The 22,687-nt window shown below is 43.0% G+C and overlaps 1 protein-coding gene across 2 annotated transcripts; it reads left to right on the top strand.

Annotated features, from left to right (window-relative positions):
* The first annotated feature begins 1,795 nt into the window (after positions 1-1,795).
* sptlc1 (serine palmitoyltransferase, long chain base subunit 1) lies at positions 1,796-22,189 on the top strand. Of its 2 annotated transcripts, none has more exons than XM_020458020.2 (16): positions 1,796-1,905; positions 2,564-2,626; positions 5,374-5,481; positions 5,596-5,690; positions 6,025-6,118; positions 7,062-7,134; positions 11,851-11,983; positions 12,090-12,219; positions 12,910-12,999; positions 13,315-13,422; positions 13,652-13,747; positions 15,252-15,348; positions 15,987-16,041; positions 20,473-20,590; positions 20,835-20,908; positions 21,046-22,189. In XM_020458020.2, exons 2-16 carry the CDS (start codon positions 2,573-2,575, stop codon positions 21,137-21,139), a joined length of 1,419 nt encoding a protein of 472 aa, XP_020313609.1. In that variant the 5' UTR covers positions 1,796-1,905; positions 2,564-2,572; the 3' UTR covers positions 21,140-22,189. The 2 variants fall into 2 exon arrangements, with proteins under 2 accessions (XP_020313609.1, XP_031658791.1); XM_031802931.1 differs by lacking the exon at positions 1,796-1,905 and having other exon boundaries at positions 2,151-2,626; positions 21,046-21,153; positions 21,198-22,189.
* The last annotated feature ends 498 nt before the right edge of the window (positions 22,190-22,687 follow it).

Raw genomic sequence — 22,687 nt, 5'->3', positions numbered from 1 at the left:
TCCAAGGAAATGTACTTCCTAAATAGGCCTATGTTAAGGCTATAGTTTACTACATTAAGCCTAGTGGTTAGAGCGTTGGACTAGTAACTGGAAGGTTACAAGTTCAAATCCCCGAGCTGACAAAGTACAAATCTGTCGTTCTGCCCCTGAATAGGCAGTTAACCCACTATTCCTAGGCCTGAAAATAAGAATTTGTTCTTAACTGACTTGCCTAGTTAAATAAAGGTAAAATTAAAATGACTGTGTCAGTAGGGAATTAGCTAGGGAAATGGACAGATCAATAACATAACATTACCATTCTGACTAATACAGCTCACATTGCACTTAAAAAAACATCAATCTTCAATCATTTGACCAATGGTTTCATAATTTTATTCAGTATAGTGTAATTGAGGCAAAAAGAATAGCTCACGCTAGCCAACTTTTAGCCTGCTCTCTCTGACGTACATCAACTGGCAAAAGCTAGCCAAGTTCATGTATTTCTAAAACGGGACAAAACAAAGGCTACAAAACATTCCCATACAAACAACAGCTGTTAGATAGTGATATGGGGTGGCTATTTTTACTATCTGACAGATAACTAGAGCCTAGAGCTGACCTGGCTGTAGTAGCTACTAAGAGCTAGCGGAACTTATTCATTCACCTCAGTTGAGAGGGGATGAAACATTAGCTAACATTACCATACATGCCAGTTGCAATACTAGCTCAGAACAAACACTAGTTTCGTATTTTTCTGTTAAGTTAAACAGCAGTTACATCAGTCAACTAAAGAGTAGCCAGTTTCTGCTCTGCTTGCTTTTCAAAACTCGGTTAAAGAGTGCAAACATACCCACTGAACTATGCTCAACTCTTCCTTGCTTGTTTTGCCAGCCTTCCCAAAGCTTTGCCTTCACACAGCCTGTCAGCCCACTCTGTGGTGTCTGAGCAGTGCTAAATCCAGCTGACTGAACACACCAAGCAGCCTACCCAGCCAATCGGAGGCGTCCGCATGGTCAAAAACCACACCATTGCTGCTTTTTGTATCACATTGCACTATCCCCAGTGAAAGTTACACCCCTGGATACTTCACCCCAATAAAAAGGTTGGATGGAAACCTGTTCATTCAGTTCGATTGAACGTTTGCTATGTCGCAGAACGGTTTGTACTCAACGACATGTTTCCCCAATACGTTCTTGAACAGACTTTGAGGTAGACTTTTGAACAGACTTCTAATGTATTTTAGTCAACGCCACTCTGACATTTCTCGTCCTAGTATTTATATATTTCGTAATTCCATTATTCTACATTTAGATGTGTGTATATTGTTGTGAATTTTTAGATATTACTGCACTGTTGGAACTAGGAACACAAGCATTTTGCTACACCCGTAATAACATCTTCTAAATATGTGTATGTGACTAATACAATTTGATTTGATGTGTGTCACCGTTTGATGGGTGTAGCTTTAAAGCAATGAGTGACGTTGTCAAAAGGCAGTGGACATGCTGACAGCGTTCCCCAACCCCTCCCCATTTTTCAACTGGTCGTTCAGTACAGCGTCGTTTCCGTTCAATTGAACGTTCCAGAAAGTTAAAACGTAGCGAAGCAGGCCACGTTTGTGTTGAGAAGTCGTGTTTTTAGTGTCAGATTCTGTTTCAAATAGCACCAAAAACATACACTAACCATGAGCCTCACTGTCTGTATCGTCCAATCACAGATAAGATACAACTCATGTGATCTGTTTTGAAAATTTATTTTTTATTTTTTTAAGTAATCAAGGTATTTATTGAAACACGGGGGTCTCTGTTTGCAAACATGCCTTTACGTGTCGCTAACAGGTCACGTCACTTGTAATCTGCTCTCTGATTGGGCGATACAGACCGCGCCATTGTATGGGATGAGCAGTTTGTTTGCCCCCTAATTCTGGTATGTACAGTCTTGTACCTTTGCCTTAAAAAAAAAATAAACATAAATCTGCGTTTAAAAAAAAAGCGATTTCTAAGCTTTTGAAATATAGTTCACCCCGGAGATTTAAACTTTTGACGATCATTTGAGAAAAGCGCAAACCCTTCAAGCCATGGCCCGGAAAGGGGCGCACCCCTATATGCGCATTCGCTAGAGGCCTTGCGCATCTTCGGGTGTGTTCGTAAATTCACTCTGGAGTGCTAGAGGATGGTCTGGTCGTTCTTAAATTCAGAGCGTTGTCAGATTGTCCGTTCGCAAATTCAGAGGACCGTCCAGAGCGCACACTGGATGCTATGGCCAAGGAGTAGGGTTGATGCGAGCGTTCTGACCTTACAACGGCAGTCAAGCACCCAAACTTACTGTCTAAAGTTGGCTAACTACTTCCAGACACAAATGAGAGAACACCACCATTTCATTCGTATTAGTAGAGCTGGTTAGGCTGTTTTCATGTGTTCTATTGGGTTGGTGACTAACTGTGCTGCTGGCAACAATTTTGCGACTGACATCCGTTATATTCAACCGGTGTTGCGGTTTCGTTAATTAATTGGAGTGGATAACCAGAGTGAACTTACGAACGCACCCTTCATTTTACGGATAATGACGTTGACCATGTGATCAGGTAACCAAGATGGCGTCGGGGCAGCAGTGGGTGTTAGTGGAGATGGTACAAGCACTCTACGAGGTAATTTGTCTTTATTTAAATACTTTTTTTAAATTTGAAGTTGTAGATGTATTCTGTTCAGTTACAAAAAACTGTCTCATATGTTGTTTGTGCATTAAACTATGTAAAAAGAGAGAAATGACAGAACTCCGGTTTTTCAGGAAGTGTACTTCATATTGTTACCTGGTATGATTGACAGAATATTGTAGCCAATAGTCTTTCGTGTCAGAGGTGCGTCGTTCGATTTTGTAGTATGAGCCAATCGTAGTGAGATAAATATGAAGGGGGGCTGTGATGATTTTATAACAGAACTTTACACTACATACATTTGCCATTATCTTAATTTCGAAACACACACGTATTTCTTTTTATTTCACCTGTTCCACGTCGAGGGCCTATTTTGATAGTTTTTGGGTAGAGTTTGTTCCAATTTCATTGATCACCAGATATCTTATGATTTGAGAGCTATTATCTTGAGTTGCTGATCAATACCCCGTGAAATGGAGCCACATTTTGTTAGTAGACATATTGTTTGTTGAGTAAGTGATGTTATTTCCTTAACAGTAGCCCAATTATGGACGAAAGGAGCCAAAAATTACTATTTTATAGTCCAAGGACCGTAGATGTTCTGTTTAAAGGCGAATTGGTTCGAAGTCAAAACAGACAAATATTTAATGTAAACGTGAATCGATTCTCAGCTGCGGTACGGTTTTAGAAACATAAATCCTTCTACTTTCATGTCACATCAAAAATAATTTCACAAATGCAAAATACACTCTAACTGTGTACTGTTTTAACAGTTGCAGCGGACAGTATTTTTCAGTTTGTGGCGTCTGTGTCTTCCGTTTACACACAGGTGTTCGAAGATGCAGATGGTTAATTAGCACAGGTAGTCCACTCGGTCTTCCATCTGTTTTTTATAAACAAGTGCTGTAAACATGAAAATATTGTCAGTGTGGAAACCCTAACCCTAAAAAGGCATGTATCAATTAAAATATTATTTCAACACTCATTTGAAAGAGAAGGTCCTTATGCTTCCAAAACCGGTGTTAATCGGTCATGATCATGGGCTAACCTAACAAGTATAGGCATCTGTGCTTGTCATTTTTTGGGACATGTCAGCATGGTTCTTAGTTAAAATGGAACGACAGTAGACCTATTGCGTGTTGAGTTCAATTTTGCAAGTAAAATTAGGACCACTTTTACTTGAGTACACTTGTCAACAACTGCTTTACATGGTTTGGGAGAGGGGAAGTACCTAAGATACTGTAATGATCCTAGCGTTGGTAAGCACGATTACCGCTCCCCCATATGGGAGCTAGCCAGAGCTGCTGCTTTCAAGGAGCTCGCCAGCTGTTCCGGATGACTGTGTGATCACGCTCGCTGTAGCCAGTGTGGGCAAGACCTTTTTAAACAGGTCAACATTCACAAGGCCGTGGTGCCAGACGGACTACTAGGACGTGTATTCAGAGCAGATTACCGGGATGTGTATTCAGAGCAGATTACCGGGACGTGTATTCATGTGCGGACCCACTGGCAAGTGTCTTCACTGACATTTTCAACTTCTCCCTGACCGAGTCTGTAATACCTACATGCTTCAAGCAGACCACCATAGTCCATGTGCCCAGGAAAGAGAAGGGAACCTGCCTAAATGACTACCGCCCCGTAACACTCACGTCGTTAGAAATGAAGTGTTTTGAAAGGCTGGTCATGGCTCACATCAAAACCAACATCCCAGAAACCCTAAACCCACTCCAATGTGCATACCGCCTCAACAGATCCACAGATGATGCAATCTCAATTCCACTCCACACTGCCCTTTCCCACCTGGACAAAAGGAACACCTACGTGAGAATGCTGTTCATTGACTACAGCTCAGCGTTCAACACCATAATTTCCACTAAGCTAAGGACCCTGGGACTGAACACCTCGATCTGCAACTGGATCCTGGACTTCCTGATGGGCAGCCCCCAGGTGTTAAGGGTAGGCAACAACACATCTGCCATGCTGATCCTCAAAACAGGGCCACTTAGGTGTGCGTGCTTAGTACCCTCCTGTACTCCTTGTTCACCCACGACTGTGTGGCCAGTCATGGCTCCAACACCATCATTAAGTTTGCTGACAACACAACGTTGGTAGGCCTGATCAACGATGAGACGGCCTATAAGGAGGAGGTCAGAGACCTGGCAGTGTGGTGCCAGGACAACAACCTCTCCCTCAATGTGAGCAAGACAAAGGAACTGATCGTGAACTACAGGAAAAGGAGGTCCGTACACAGGCCTCCATTCTCATCGATGGGGCGATGTCAGAGGAAGGTCCTAAAAATTGTCAAGGACTCCACCCTATTCATAGACTGTTCTCTTTGCTACCACACGGCAAGCGGTACCGGCGCACCAAGTCTAGGTCCATAAGGCTCCTTAACAGCTTCTACCCCCAAGCCATAAGACTGCTGAACAAATCAACTGGCCACCCTGACTATTTACATTGACACTGCTACTAATCACTATTTATTATCTATGCATAGTCACTTTATCCCTACCTACATGTACAAATTACCTCGACTAACCTTTAATCCTGCACATTTACTTGGTACCGGTACCCCCTGTATGTATATAACGTCGTTATTTTGTTTATTTAGCAAATATGTTTTAACTCTTTCTTGAACTGAATTGTTGTTTAAGGGCTTGTAAGTAAGCATTTCACGGTAAGGTCTACCTGTTGTATCCTACGCATGTGACAAATAAGATTTGACCCATTTCTCTCCCCAGGCACCTGCCTACCATCTGGTCCTGGAGGGGATCCTCATATTGTGGATCATCAGACTGCTGTTTTCAAAGACGTACAAACTACAGGAGCGTTCAGACCTCACAGAGAAGGTAGAGAAAAATGGTTTCACCCACCTGTGAGTGCATTGGACACTCTGGATGGACATTCTGCGTGCAACTGTTTCTGGCACAATGTGTTAACTCCGTAGTGTTGGTCTATAACAGGAAAAGGAGGACTTAATTGAAGAATGGCAACCAGAACCCCTTGTCCCTCCTATGTCTAAAGACCATCCTTCCCTCAATTATGACATCGTCACTGGGTAAGCTAATGATGCTTTATTGACTTGTTTTTGAAGTGCAGTGAATGATCTCACAGCCTTATGCTGTAACATCTTTCTGAGTAGGCAAATCTAGACATTTATTTTTGCTTTACACAGTACAGTCAAATACCTGGGTCCTGTTCAGTAGGGCACACCGTAGCAAAAACTACAATATGTGGTCTTGTCGAACAAGTTAACTGTTTTGAAACCATGTACAACGTTTTCTGCCTACTGAACAGTACCCTGGCCAGTCTTAGCTGTCTACCTCACTTCATTCTAACATCAAGTGAACCTTGTGTTGTGTTTAGCTAATAGCAGGTGTTTTATTTTACAGCCCACCAAGCCACAAAATCATTGTAAATGGAAAAGAGTGCATCAACTTTGCTTCATTTAACTTCTTGGGTTTCCTTGACAACGAGCGAGTGAAGGTCTGTACTATTTTAAGTAGAAGCATACCTTTTTTTTGTTTATTTTCTAAGATATTTTTGATTACATTTTGATTAACTGTTGGCACAGTACAATGCTAAAGACATGAGCAAAATACTTTTGTGGAGATGAACACTGAAACTAAAACAAAAACAATCATTCAGTAATCATGGCTTATTGCACTGGTTCTCAACCTATTTAGGTTACTGTATTCCAAATTACATTTTACTCTGCCTGCCTCGGTTCAACCGATCGGGACTATTCATTTGACCATTAAGTCTGTTTTTACACGACAAATGATGGAACAGCCCCGTGTTCCCATATTAATTGTCCATATGCCAAGTACCCCTATGGGCACTAGTAGCCTATGTTGACAACAAATGGTGTATCTCTTAGGCTTAACCCTATAGACATGTTGGTTGTTTAGCAACACACCTGACACATGCACAGCTATGGGGCAAAACAGACAGTTGGTTTAGAATGTTGACAACATGTAAACTATATTTATTCTCCATCCCAATGTTTATTGAAAACATAAATACATTTGCACAATGAGCACTTGTCTCTCAAATACGTTGTTAAAGTTGTTGGTTCGCTAGCTAGCAAATATTTTTGCCATATTAGCATTGACATGAAATCAGTCAAAACAAGACATGGTATCAAGAACAAGAAACTAGCTGAAACGAGTCACTAATGATTCCCCACATGGCTGTTTCTTGTCATTGTTGGTCGCCATCTGGCAACTCAACAACTCACGCACTTCTGCCCCATTTGAAGGGTGCGCATTGTTTTTTTGACATTGTCAGCTGACCCATCTATTTGTTTTGTTTAGGCTTTCTAAACATACCATCACCACACATGCCTATAGCGGCAGTGCATATTTGTAGGAGGAGAAAAGCATTTCAATGAATATCAATTGCTCTATTTCCCCTCTTTCCCTGACAGCAAAAGGCCTTGACTTCTCTCAGGAGGTATGGTGTTGGTACCTGTGGTCCAAGAGGTTTCTATGGAACCTTTGGTGAGTTGCTCTAAAGAAAAATCATGCTCTGAGAACCGGAGGAGATGGCTGCTTTTTTTTTTACGAGCTTCTAACCAATTGTGGTGTTTTGTGGGAGGTTTTTCACCTTGTTTTTTAAAACTTATTTTGTCCATAATGTTCCTGCCACCATCTCTTATGACCGAAAAGAGCTTCTGGATATCAGAACAGCGATTACTCGCCTCAAACTGGACAAAGATTTATTTAAGTCGTATTCAAAGGATTTACTCCAGATAAAGGACCAGGCCACACTATTTACCAATAGAGTTTTCATCTATTTTTCGTAGTTGTCTATTTACCACCACAAACCGATGCGGTCACAAAGACCGCACTCAACGAGCTGTATAAAGCCATAAGCAAACAAGAAAATGCTCATCCAGAGGTGGCGCCCCTAGTGGCTAGGGACTTTAATACAGGGAAACTTAAATCAGTTTTACCTAATTTCTACCGGCATGTTACATGTGCAAACTCTAGACCAACTTTACTGCACACACAGAGATGCATAAAAAGCTCTCTCTCCATTTGCAAATCTGACCATAATTCTATCCTACTGATTGCTGCCTACTAGCAAAAACTAAAGCAGGAAGTAGCAGTGACTCGCTCAATACTACGGAGCTAAAGGTTAGAGCTGCCACTTTCAAGGAGTGGGACTCTAATCTGGATGCTTATAAGAAATCCCACTATGCCCTCAGACGAGCCATCAAACAGACAGTGTCAATAGAGGACTAAGATTGAAACCTACTACACCGTCTCCGACGCTCATCGAATGTGGCTGGGTTTGCAAACTATTACGGACTACAAAGAGAAGCCCACCCATGAGCTGCCCAGTGACACAAGCCTACCAGATGAGCTAAATTACTTCTATGCACGCTTCGAGGCAAGCAACACTGAAGCATGCATGAGAGCGCCAGCTGTTCTGGACGATTGTGTGATCACGCTCGTCGTAGCCGATGTGAGTAAGGCCTTTAAACAGGTCAACATTAACAGGGCCGCAGGGCCAGATGGATTACCAGGATGTGTAATCCTAATATGCGCTGACCAACTGGCAAGTGTCTTCACTGACATTTTCAACCTATCCCTGACATGAGTCTGTACTACCAACATGTTTCAAGCAGACCACCATAGTCCCTGAGCCCAACAACACCAAGCTATCCTGCCTAAGTGACTACCGACCGGTAGCACTCACGTCGGTAGCCATGAAGTGCTTTGAAAGGCTGGTCATGGCTCACATAAACACCATTATACCGGAAACCCTAGACCCACTCCAATTTGCATACCACCCCAACAGATCCACAGATGACGCAAGCTCTTGCACTTAACACTGCCCTTTGCCACCTGGACATATATAACACCTACGTGAGAATGCTGTTCATTGACTACAGCTCAGCGTTCAACACCATTGTGCCCTCAAAGCTCATCACTAAGCTAAGGACCTTGGGACTGAACACCTCGATCTGCAACTGGATCCTGGACTTCCTGATGGGCAGCCCCCAGGTGGTAAGGGTAGGCAACAACACCTCTGCCACGCTGAGCCTCAACACGGGGGCCCCCTCAGGGGTGTTTGCTTAGGCCCTTCCTGTACTCCCTGTTCACCCATGACCGCGTAGCCAAGCACGACTCCAACACCAAGTTTGTCGAAGACACAACGGTGATAGGCCTGATCACCGACAGCGATGAGACGGTCTATAGGCAGGAGGTCAGAGACCTGGCAGTGTGGTGCCAGGACAACAACCTCTCCCTCAATGTGATCTAGACAAAGGAGATGATCGTGGACTACATGAAAAGGAGGGCCCAGCACACCCCCATTCTCGTCGACGGGGCTGTAATGGAGCAGGTTGAGAGCTTTAAGTTCCTTGGTGTCCACATCACTAACAAACTATCATGGTCCAAACACACCAAGACAGTAGTGAAGAGGGCATGACAATACCTGTTCCCCCCCAGGAGACTGAAAAGATTTGGCATGGCTCCTCAGATCCTCAAAACGTTCTACAGCTGCACTATCGAGAGCATCCTGACTGGTTGCATCAACGCAAGGAGCTACAGAGGGTAATGCTTATGGCCCAGTACATCACTGGGTTAAGCTTCCTGCCATCCAGGACCTCTATACCAGACTGTGTCTGAGGAAAGCCCTAAAAATTGTCAAGGACTCCACCCTAGTCATAGACTGTTCTCTCTGCTACCGCATGGCAAGCGGTACCGGAGCGCCAAGTCTAGGTCCAAAAGGCTTCTTAACAGCTTCTACCCCCAGGCCATAAGACTGCTGAACAGCTAATCAAATGGCTATCCGGACTATTTGCATATTTTTACACTGCTGATAATCTCTGTTTAATATCTATGCATAGTCACTTTACCCCTACCTAAATGTACAGTACCAGTCAGTTTGAACACAGCTACTTATTCCAGGGTTTTTCTCTATTTTTACTATTTTCTACATTATGAAACAATGAAATAGCTATGAAATAACACATGGAATCATGTAGTAACCAAAAAAGTGTTAAACAAATGCATTTAAAAAATCTTCATATTTGAGATTCTTCAAAGTAGCCACCCTTTACCTTGATGACAGCTTTGCACACTTGGCATTCTCTCAACCAGCTTCATGAGGAATGCTTTGCGTTTTCTACAGTCTTGATGGAGTTCCCACATGCTGAACACTAGTTGGCTGCTTTTCCTTCACTCTGCGGTCCAATCATCCCAAACCATCTCAATTGGGTTGAGGTTGGATGATTGTGGAGGCTAGGTCATCTGATGCAGCACTACATCACTCTCCTTCTTGGTCAAATAGACCTTACACAGCCTGGAGGTGTGTTGGGTCATTGTGTTGTTGAAAAACAAATGATAGACCCACTACGTGCAAACCATATGGAATGGTGTATCGCTGCTGAATGCTGTGGTAGCCATGCTGGTTAAGTGTTCCTTGAATTCTAAATAAATCATTGTCACCAGCAAAGCACCATGACACCTCCTCCATGCTTCATTGTGGTAACCTCACATGCGGAGATCATCCGTTCACCTACACTGCGTATCAAAGACTGTGTTGACAATCAAAAATCTCAAATTTGGACTCATCAGACCAAAGGACAGATTTCCACCAGTCTAATGTCCATTGCAATTTTTTTTGGCCCATGCAAGTCTTCTTATTGGTGTCCTTTTAGTACTGGTTTATTTGCAGCAATTTGACCATGACGCAGTCTCCTCTGAACAGTTAATGTTGATGTGTCTTAATTGTACTCTGAAGTATTTATTATTTTGCTGCAATTTCTGAGGCTGGTAACTCTAATGAACTCATACTCTGCAGTAGAGGTAACTCTGGGTCTTCCTTTCCTGTGACGGTCCTCATGAGAGTCAGTTTCATCATAGCGCTTGATTGGTTTTACGACTGAACTTGAAGAAACTTTCAAAGTTTTTGAAATGTTCCAGGTTGATGGACTGTCATTTCTCTTTGCTAATGTGAGCTGTTCTTGCCATAATATGGACTTGGTCTTTTACCAAATAGGGCCATCTTCTATATACCACCCCTACCTTGTCATAACACACATTATTGTCTCAAACGCATTAAGAAGGAAAGAAATTCCACAAATAGACTTTTAACAAATTACACCTGTTAATTGAAATGCATTCCAGGTGACTACCTCCATGAAGCTGGTTGAGAGAATGCCAAGAGTGTGCAAAGGCTGGCTACTTTGAAGAATCTCAAATATAAAATATATTTTGAACCAGGGCCTGTAGTGACGCCTCTAGCACTGAGATACAGTGCCTTAAACCGCTTCGCTACTTGGGAGCCCAATGATATGGAGTCATGTACTACATGATTCCATGTAGTTTTGATGTGAGAGAAAACGACATGGAATGAGTAGGTGTGTTTTGACTGGTACTGTACATATTATAGGGTAGCCTAGTGGTTAGAGCGTTGGACAAGTAACCGGAAGGTTGCAAGTTCAAATCCCCGAGCTGACAAGGTACAAATCTGTCGTTCTGCCCCTGAATAGGCAGTTAACCCACTGTTCCTAGGCCGTCATTGAAAATAAGAATTTGTTCTTAACTGACTTGCCTAGTTAAATAAAGGTCAAATAAAATCTAACCTGTACCCCTGCACATTGACTTGGTACCAGTCCCCCCCCCCCCCCATATAGCCTCGTTATTATTTTGCTGCTCTTTTATGTTTTTACATTTAGTTTATTTATTAACTAAATGCACCTGTTAATAAATGTACCTTTATTAACAGGTGCATTACACTGTACCTGTTAATAAATGTACCTTTAATTAACAGGTGCATTACACTGTACCTGTTAATAAATGTACCTTTAATTAACAGGTGCATTACACTGTACCTGTTAATAAATGTACCTTTAATTAACAGGTGCATTACACTGTACCTGTTAATAAATGTACCTTTAATTAACAGGTGCATTACACTGTACCTGTTAATAAATGTACCTTTAATTAACAGGTGCATTACACTGTACCTGTTTTATTTGACTCATGTGACAAATCAAATTTGATTTGCAGCTCAGTTATCCTCTTGTGTATTTCAGATCTTACAAGATGTCCCTATGTGTCAATATGTACAAATGTAGACTGAAGGGTTGTCAGTCTGTACATGTACATCCATGTCGGTCTCTTTAAAACATTTGTATTTTTTTTTATTGTTCCATTTGTCTCCATAACTCTGACATTTTTTGGGGGGGATCATTCCAGATGTCCACTTGGAGTTAGAGGATCGTTTGGCCAAGTTCATGAAAACAGAGGAGGCCATCATCTATTCCTATGGCTTTGCAACGATAGCTAGTGCTATACCTGCCTACTCCAAGAGAGGAGACATAGTGTTTGTGTAAGTTTCTCTCTCACCCCCCCATTGGTTCAACAAGCCAACTAGTCCTATTTCAATTTAGTCTCCAACAAGCATTTTGAATCCATATTTATTTGAATCTTTCCAGGGATGAGGCGGCATGTTTCTCCATACAAAAGGGTCTCCAAGCCTCCCGCAGTTTCATCAAGTACTTCAAACACAACGACATGGAAGATCTGGAGAGACTGCTCAAAGAACAGGAGATCGAGGATCAGAGGGTTAGTCAACGTCATGCCTGCCACCATTTTGTCAACACCATCCACTTGACCAATCTCTTCATCCCGATTTTTTTATTTATTTTTTTTATTTTTATAAAAAAAAAAAACATGTTTTTCCTTTAAGTGTGCACTTACTCCCACTGAGTATGTATCTCAATTGAATTTTCTTGCATCCTCACCTCCCCACCTCCTTCTTAAAACCCAGGGGAGGGATCTCTGACCTCGTCCATTGTGTTTTGAGAAGGAATCTTTGAGAGGGGACGCAAGGAATCAAGCATGGATTTAAAAGTATAGGAATGGTGTAAGTTCTGGCTGATGGGAGTTTCCAACAGTTCAATTCATGACGGGAAGTGCCCACTTCAGACGATGGGTGAAGAATTGAGATGTAGACTCTTGTTGAGTCTCAATAATATCTCCTTACTGAAGCTTGCGCTTCTTCACTAGTCCCCACATTTAAAGGCATTTGATTGGTGTAGGCATATACTAGTCATTTCCTCTCAAATCCATGAAGGAAATCTCACAAGTGCACTCTGGGGGGGGGGGGGGGGGGGGGGGGGGGTTTAATTGGGACGCAATCTGTGTGAGGGCTGCCACCATTTTTGTTTCAACACCATCCAGTTGACCTGTAAGTGTGTGGAGGCCATTTTAGAAAGTCACACTTCTCAAACCCATCTTGTTCTATTGCTGTAGAATCCTCGGAAGGCCAGAGTGACCAGGAGGTTCATCATAGTGGAGGGGCTGTATATAAACACTGCAGATGTTTGTCCCCTTCCAGACCTGGTGAGTGACCCAATACGGTTCCATTATATCCCAAGATGGTTGACCTTTTTTTTTTTTTTACTGTTGAGTTTGAGCACACAGATTGTTGATTCCCATAGAGCTATGTGTGTCATATGTGGTACTTTGTAATGATGGTACTTGGATTCGTGGTTCATATTATACAGTATTTTGATAGAAGTATCAACTGCAGCTATATAAATGAGCGCTCGCCCTTTTTTCCACTTTCAGTCTATGGGACAAGTTTCTAGCACGTTACAACAGAATATAGTGTTTGGTATGTTCCACCTTCCATCTCATATTTCTATTGGCCACCAGGTGAAGCTGAAGTACAAGTACAAGGTCCGCATCTTCCTGGAGGAGAGTATGTCGTTCGGGGTGCTGGGAGAACATGGCAGAGGGGTTACGGAACACTTTGGGGTCAACGTGAGTAGTATGCCACACAGCCAACCCCATAGGATGGATTAAATCTGGTTCATGTTCATGGAACGGAAGATAACTGACTGAAACAGGGAGGGACTACCTGGACAATTGGAAACGCTTGCTTACATTTTCTGTTGCGAAACGTCTTATTGTGTGCCCTCGTGAACATGACCCTGGGTTCTGTGTGGTGGATCTCACTACCCTCCATTTGGTTCCTATTTGTCATTTTCAGATTGACGATATTGACCTCATTAGTGCCAACATGGAGAACGCTGTGGCTTCCATCGGCGGCTTCTGCTGTGGAAGGTCGTTCGTCATAGACCATCAGGTATTGATAATGGGCTTTTTACAGATTGGAGTGCAGTATTTCCCAGTCATAGTCTTGGAGGCCCACTGTGTAAACTGGTTTTGCTCCCTAAACTGTCTCTTCTTATTTCCAAAGGACACACACTTGGAGAAATTCCCATAAGCAGTTTACACACACACGCAAACATACACGCACAAAGCGAACATGCTTTCAATGATGAGTTGTTTTCTAAAAACAGCTGTAACATGTAAAGCTCTACTTTGAAAGAGGAAAACATGTCTATGTTTGTATACAATTACGTCTGACGTCTGACGTACAGGTCTGACGTCTGACGTACAGGTCTGACGTCTGACGTACAGGTCTGACGTCTGACGTACAGGTCTGACGTCTGACGTACAGGTCTGACGTCTGACGTACAGGTCTGACGTCTGACGTACAGGTCTGACGTCTGACGTACAGGTCTGACGTCTGACGTACAGGTCTGACGTCTGACGTGCAGGTCTGACGTCTGACGTGCAGGTCTGACGTCTGACGTGCAGGTCTGACGTCTGACGTGCAGGTCTGACGTCTGACGTGCAGGTCTGACGTCTGACGTGCAGGTCTGACGTCTGACGTGCAGGTCTGACGTCTGACGTGCAGGTCTGACGTCTGACGTGCAGGTCTGACGTCTGACGTGCAGGTCTGACGTCTGACGTGCAGGTCTGACGTCTGACGTGCAGGTCTGACGTCTGACGTGCAGGTCTGACGTCTGACGTGCAGGTCTGACGTCTGACGTGCAGGTCTGACGTCTGACGTGCAGGTCTGACGTCTGACGTGCAGGTCTGACGTCTGACGTGCAGGTCTGACGTCTGACGTGCAGGTCTGACGTCTGACGTGCAGGTCTGACGTCTGACGTGCAGGTCTGACGTCTGACGTGCAGGTCTGACGTCTGACGTGCAGGTCTGACGTCTGACGTGCAGGTCTGACGTCTGACGTGCAGGTCTGACGTCTGACGTGCAGGTCTGACGTCTGACGTGCAGGTCTGACGTCTGACGTGCAGGTCTGACGTGCAGGTCTGACGTCTGACGTGCAGGTCTGACGTCTGACGTGCAGGTCTGACGTCTGACGTGCAGGTCTGACGTCTGACGTGCAGGTCTGACGTCTGACGTGCAGGTCTGACGTCTGACGTGCAGGTCTGACGTCTGACGTGCAGGTCTGACGTCTGACGTGCAGGTCTGACGTCTGACGTGCAGGTCTGACGTCTGACGTGCAGGTCTGACGTGCAGGTCTGACGTCTAGGTCTGACGTGCAGGTCTGACGTCTGATGTACAGGTGTGAATACTGACTTTTGAATGCTGACTGCTTTGATATGGGTGTTTAGGTAATGGACAAGTTATAGTATAGGATAAGTATTTCAGGCACTTGATTCAATTTAGAGTTTGCACTTTGTAACTATTGGTTCTGAGCAAACAAGATGATTTGTGTCTGTCAGGGCAGGGGTATTGTTTCTCTGTGTTTCCCAGGTCTGATGTGTTGTGTTTCTCAGCGTCTGTCAGGCCAGGGGTACTGTTTCTCTGCCTCCCTGCCCCCCATGCTGGCTGCTGCAGCCATAGAGGCCCTTAACATCATGGAGGAAGACCCAGGTAGATGAACGAGAGACACACACATACACTCGCAACAAGGATTCTTCCAAACACACACACACACACCATATCTTACACTTAGACATTAATATCAGGGGGCAAATAATTGTTCTATCAACTCATTTGTTTATTAAATTCTAATCAAATGACTCCAGACTTTGACTATTCCTGATTGAATTAGCAGCGTTTCAGTGAAACACCATGTGATCAATTTGAGTTTCTGATCCAAACCACATGCACTGTTCACAACCTGGACAGCTTTTCCTCTCCTCCAATAAGGATGATTCTAGGAATGGCAGTCCAATTTCTAAGTGTGTATGTCCAGTGAAAGTTATTTTCAGTGTTTGTGTTATTAGGTGTGATTGGTGCTTGAACAGTACATTTGTGTGTGTGTGTGTGTGAATGCTAAGTATGCTTACGTGCGTGTGTGCACTCACGCGTGTCTCACAGCGTGAGCTGAGGTCGAGTGCACTTAGCACTGCCGAGCAGACCCCAGTCTCACTCCCTGTTGAAAAGATGCCAGCCACACACTGGCCAAGGTAAACTAATTACTGTACGCCAGCTGGAACTTGGCTCGTCTGGTGCTTCAATCTGAGAATGAAAAATACTGAACCTTTTTCCCTTCTCTTGTGTTGTAGACATTTTTACCATCCTGAGGGAGAAGTGCAAACACGTCCACAAAGCGTTGCAAGAGTAAGTTAAGTTGATTTTTTTGTCCTGGGAAAGGAATTGTTATGTTGCATGGTCTTGTGAACTTTCCATTGAACGATAAGATCCAGGCCGCCTTAATGCATATTTTGTGATTGATATCATTGGGGCTCCCGAGATGGCGCAGTGTCTAAGGCACTGCCATCTCAGTGCTAGAGGCGTCACTACAGACCCTGGTTAATTTCTAGGCTGTAGCACAACCGGCCATGATTGGGAGTCCCATAGGGCGGCGCACAATTGGAGTCAGAAGTTTACATACACTTAGGTTGAAGTCATTAACTTGTTTTTCAACCACTCTACAAATTTCTTGTTAACAAACTATAGTTTTAGCAAGTCTGTTAGGACATCTACTTTGTATATGACACAAGTCATTGTTCCAACAATTGTTTACTGACAGATTATTTCACTGTACCACAATTCCAGTGGGTCAGAAGTTTACATACACTAAGTTGACTGTGCCTTTAAACAGCTTGGAAAATTCCAGAAAATTATGTAATGGCTTTAGAAGCTTCTGATAGGCAAAATAAAATAATTTGACTAAATAGGGGGTGTATCTGTGGATGTATTTCAAGGCCTACCTTCAAGCCCCTTTTGATTGACATCAGAAAATCAAGAGATCAGCCAAGACTTCAGAAAGTCTGAAGTTTACATACACCGTAGCCAAATACATTTAAACTCAGTTTTTCACAATTCCTGACATTTAATCCGAGTAAAAATGCCCCGTCTCAGGTCAGTTAGGATCACCACTTTATTTTAAGAATGTGAAATGTCAGAATAATAGTAGTGATTTATTTCAGCTTTTATTTCTTTCATCACATTCCCAGTGGGTCATAAGTTTACATACACTCAATTAGTATTTGGTAGCATTGCCTTAAACAACTTGAACTTGGGTCAAATATTTCGGGTAGCTTCCCACAATAAGTTGGGTGAATTTTGGCCCATTCCTCCTGACAGAGCTGGTGTAACTGAGTAAGGTGTGTATGCCTCCTTGCTCGCACATGCTTTTTCAGTTCTGCCCACAAATGTCCTATAGGTTGAGGTCAGGGCTTTGTGGTGGTCACTCCAATACTTTGACATTGTTGTCCTTAATCCATTTTGCCACAACTTTGGAAGACCCATTTGCAACCAAGCTTTAACTTCCTGACTGATGTCTTGAGATGTTGCTTCAATATATCCACATAATTTTTCCCCATGATACCATCTATTTTGTGAAGTGCACCAGTCCCTCCTGCAGCAAAGCACCCCCACAACATGATGCTGCCACCCCGTGCTTCATGGTTGGGATGGTGTTCTTCGGCTTGCAAGTCTCCCCCTTTTTTCTCTAAACATAACAATGGTCATTATGGCCAAACAGTTCTATTTTTGATTTCATCAGACCAGAGGACATTTCTCCAAAAAGTACGATCGTTGTCCCCATGTGCAGTTGCAAACCGTAATCTGGCTTTTTTATGTCTGTCTTGGAGCAGTGGCTTCTTCCTTGCTGAGCAGCCTTTCAGCTTATGTTGATATAGGACTCATTTTACTGTGGATATAGATACTTTTGAACCTGTTTCCTCCAGCATCTTCACAAGGTCCTTTACTGTTGTTCTGGGATTGATTTGCACTTTTCGCACCAAAGAACGTTCATCTCTAGGAGACAGAACGCGTCTCCTTCATGAGCGGTATGACGGCTGTGTGGTTCCATGGTGTTTATACTTGCGTGCTATTGTTTGTACAGATGAACGTGGTACCTTCAGGCGTTTGAAAATTGCACCAGACTTGTGGAGGTCTACAATTATTTTTCTGAGGTCTTTGCTGATTTCTTTTGACTTTCCCATGATGTCAAGCAAAGAGACACTGAGTTTGAAAGTTGGCCTTGAAATACATCCACAAGTGCACCTCCAATTGACTCAAATGATGTCAATTAATCAGAAGCTTCTTAAGCCATGACATAATTTTCTGGAATTTTCCAAGCTGTTTAAAGGCACAGTCAACTTAGTGTATGTAAACGTCTGACCCACTGGAATTGAAATACAGTGAAATAATCTGTCTGTAAACAATTGTTGAAAAATGTACGTGTCATGCACAAAGTAGATGTCCTAACCGACTTGCCAAAACTCTAGTTTGTTAACAAGAAATTTGAGGAGTGGTTGAAAAACGAGTTTTAATGACTCCAACCTAAGTGTATGTAAACTTCCAACTTCAACTGTATGTCCTAGCAGTCAGGTTGTTCCTGACTGAAAAAAAAAGTGAAAACCAATCATGTTCTGTTATAAGCTCCACCCTGCACAGCCAGAAGAGGACTGGCCACCCCTCAGAGCCTGGTTCCTCTCTAGGTTTCTTCCTAGGTTCCTGCCTATTTAGGGAGTTTTTCCTAGGCACCATACTTCTGCATTGCTTGCTGTTTGGGGTTTTAGGCTGGGTTTCTGTATAGCACTTTGACATTGGGTGATGTAAAAAAAAAAGCTTTAAATCAATTTTATTGAAATGAAACCCAACTCAAGAAAACAGTGAATATAGGCAGGGTGTGGGAGTAGTTAAAACGAGACGCAGACATTTTCAGTTATTTATTACACCTTTTAACAATGAGATCTCCACACGCCATTGCGCTGCTCTGACAAAACCTTCCCCTTTTACCTTCTTCGCTCAACCTCTGTGCGGGACCCTGGGGTTATCCATATGTGTTTTTACACATGTTGAAATCCTATACACCAAACCATAACAGCAGTCTCTCGCATGTCTCTGTTTTCCATGGATTCTCCCTGCGACTGTTCCATGGTGTCTGCTTAGCATCTCTTCCTCTCGTCTGGCAATAGGATATCTCTGAGGAGACCTCCTCCTAGTTTTGAGGCTCACATGTCTCTCTTTATCCAGATCCCCCCCCCCCCCCCCCCCCCCCCCCCCACTGCTTATATTGGCTGTCTCTATACCATAGCTAGGCTATACATCACAAAATCAGTCTTGTTCCATAGGGATGTAGTAAGTATTTCATATCTGACACAATGTACTGGGAAGTTAACAAAGGGGTCAATATGATTGGAACATCGGAACATTTCCATGCAGGATCTACCCCAGTGTTTTACCCCAGTGTTTTACCCCGGTGATTTACCCCAAAAGGCTCAGGATCTACCCCAGTGTTTTACCCCAAAAGGCTCAGGATCTACCCCAGTGTTTTACCCCAAAAGGCTCAGGATCTACCCCAGTGTTTTACCCCAAAAGGCTCAGGATCTACCCCAGTGTTTTACCCCAAAAGGCTCAGGATCTACCCCAGTGTTTTACCCCAAAAGGCTCAGGATCTACCCCAGTGTTTTACCCCAAAAGGCTCAGGATCTACCCCAGTGTTTTACCCCAAAAGGCTCAGGATCTACCCCAGTGTTTTACCCCAAAAGGCTCAGGATCTACCCCAGTGTTTTACCCCAAAAGGCTCAGGATCTACCCCAGTGTTTTACCCCAAAAGGCTCAGGATCTACCCCAGTGTTTTACCCCAAAAGGCTCAGGATCTACCCCAGTGTTTTACCCCAAAAGGCTCAGGATCTACCCCAGTGTTTTACCCCAAAAGGCTCAGGATCTACCCCAGTGTTTTACCCCAAAAGGCTCAGGATCTACCCCAGTGTTTTACCCCAAAAGGCTCAGGATCTACCCCAGTGTTTTACCCCAAAAAGGCTCAGGATCTACCTCAGTGTTTTACCCCAAAAAGGCTCAGGATTTAGCCCAGTGTTTTACCCCAAAAAGGCTCAGGATTTAGCCCAGTGTTTTACCCCAGTGTTTTACCCAAAAGGCTCAGACTCCTCTGTTTCCATCTACGTGGGCTGGCACCCATGTCTCACTGGGCCATGGCTCCGGCAGACCTGCTCTCACTTAGCGACAAAGCCAGGCCACTGGTACTTTTCAGCTGTCATTTACATAACAAGGGTTAAATGTGGACTTTGACACCTTCTCACAAAGCAACTGTCTTGATGATGCAGATGTTGTTGATTCTGCTCTTCACAAGTCCTCATTGTCAGCCCTAGATATGTAAACCCCATGTCTCTAGTATAACATCAGGGTGGAACACTGGTGTTACTGTGGAAAAGCAGCACTAGAAGAACCTCCTTTCCTTGTAAATAGCTTCCCAGAGCTGAAAACTGCAACGACTCTAAAAGGGAAGCATGTTCAGAGTTATGACCACAGGGTTGCTAAGAATTCTTCTGTTCCAAGAAGTCTGTAGGGAGAAAGCACTTCATATTCAATATGCGTAAGACATTGGGAATTTCGGTGTTTTGGTTTCTCAAGGGTTTGTAGAAGTAGTAGTCCTTTCAAAGTTGTAATACTTATCTGGTTTAGATTTTTTATTTTTATGTATGATTTGGTGAATAAATATTTTCAAATCGACTCTTATTCTGCTGTGAAATCTGTATTTACACTATTCTGATGTAGATGTCGTCCTCTGTATTGCAGGATTCCTGGGGTGAAGGTAATAGGGGAAGTTTATGCCCCTGCCCTTCACCTACAGCTAGAGAGAAGCTCTGGATCCAGAGACACTGACGTGAGGATGCTTCGCAGCATCGTAGATTACGTAAGACATCTACATTTGTATGACATATTTTAGAACACCTAGTGTCTTAATGATAAACATTGGCTTTTACTATGTTGAGTTTTTTTTGCTCATAGGTGAGTGTTTGTTACTTTACATTACATATGAAGGAACTACTGTAGAGATATGGATACCATGAGTTTCTTTTAGACAAGTGGCCTTGGTTTTCCCTGAGGGCTGTTTGTGTAGGTTGTGTTTGATTGTTCTACTGTTCTTCATTGACCAGTGTTTGGAGAGACAGATCGCACTCACCCTAGCTCGGTACTTGGATAAAGAGGAGCGGTTTCTCCCTCCGCCTTCGTAAGTTTATCAAATATATATATATATTAACATGAAGGTTATGTATCCAGTTTTTGTTGTAAATGAGTAGAATATCTATTGGAAGTTATCATAGCATTGAAAGATGACATTTGCCATGACGGCCCCACTGTCTGCAGGATCCGGGTAGTGGTCACCATCGAGCAGACTGAAGAGGACATTGAGAAAGCTGCATCCTGTATCAGAGAGGCAGCTCTGGCTATCCTCAAATGATTCCAGACCAACCAGACCTGGAGTTCTCCGTTCTCAGTTTGCCGACATTCCCAGGATTCACCTCCAGGCTTCGCAGAGCATCAATCGACAGCGACGTTGGAAAGGTCCATCAAGGCATAGCCGGGTGCGTTCATCCACAAACTCGAGGAGGAGAAGACTCAAGGTGGACAACACTTTCTGTGAGAAGCGTTGTCGATTAAAAAAAATAAATAAAAAAATCTGATTATCCTTCTCACAGCTACTTATTTATGTTTGACCTCCCATTTTGCTGACGGTCCTCGTTCACCTTCTCACATATACATGAATGTAAAATCTGGGCCTCGTCCCCCAACCGTCATTCAGGTCACTATCTGTTTGAATGAAGGTTGAAAGTCTTAACTAATAAACAATAAATATTTGTAACCAAAGAGCTGATTCATTTTGTAAGTGAAGTTACTTTAAAATTATTTTATATACATACTGTATTATGAAACCGTTGCTTTGTTTTTGTTTTTTATATACTGACACAAACCAAATTGTGTATGCTATGATTTTCTGTCTTTTGCCTAAATGTTAGATTGTATTCCCAAAAGAGTTTCACATTATCGCACTGCGTTGTATGAAATGCACCTATTTCGTTTTTTTGTTGTCTTTTATAATAATTCATATTTGATTCCAAGCGGTCACTGATTTTAAGACTTGCAAGGGGCGGCAGGGTAGCCTAGTGGTCAGAGCGTTGGACTAGTAACCGGAAGGTTGCAAGTTCAAATCCCAGAACTGACAAGGTACAAATCTGTCGTTCTGCCCCTGAACAAGGCAGTTAACCCACTGTTCCTAGGCCGTCATTGAAAATAAGAATTTGTTCTTAACTGACTTGCCTGGTTAAATAAAGGTAAAATAAACATCTTACCAATCGCCCCACTTGGCATCATGGTTAGGTCAGCCTGCATTGGCACCCTGGCGGTATTTATTATTGGGGATTTATCATTGGGGATTTATCATTGGGGATTTATTATTGGGGATTTATTTTTATGGCTGTTTGAATGTATTAAAATGTTCTGTCACTGATCATTAAGGAACTTGCCTCCAGTGTTTTTACGTCTTTTAAATGATTTGAAGTTTGATTTGAACAGTTTAATTCAATTTCTTCATTAGATCACATGAATGATTTGCATACAAAATTTCACCTAATGTAATTTGAGAGTTTTAACACATGCCAACGTGAATATATATATATACATTTGCACCGTGATGCACATCAATCTCGTGTTCATGTTGAAGCCTATTGTTGAGTGACATAATGACACTTCTGCAAGACACACTAGTGTCACTTTTTTGTAACAAAGACATACTCACTGGTTCATTTATACAACATCCAATGTGCAGTATATTATGTATATTATATTATTATGATATGTAGGTATCAACCAATGCGCAAATGATCCACAGAGCAGACCTCTCAGAAACGATGTTACACGTCAAGGTCTTGAACGTATCACATATTTCGCCCGTAGATGGCGCTTCTCCCACAACACAAAGCGCCCCAAAGTTGCTTCACTCCTTGGGGGA

Source organism: Oncorhynchus kisutch, linkage group LG23, assembly GCF_002021735.2.
Source record: "Oncorhynchus kisutch isolate 150728-3 linkage group LG23, Okis_V2, whole genome shotgun sequence".
Taxonomy (NCBI): Eukaryota; Metazoa; Chordata; class Actinopteri; order Salmoniformes; family Salmonidae; genus Oncorhynchus; species Oncorhynchus kisutch.
The sequence above is the reverse complement of the archived record's forward strand: the minus strand, read 5'-3'. Positions and strand labels throughout refer to the sequence as shown.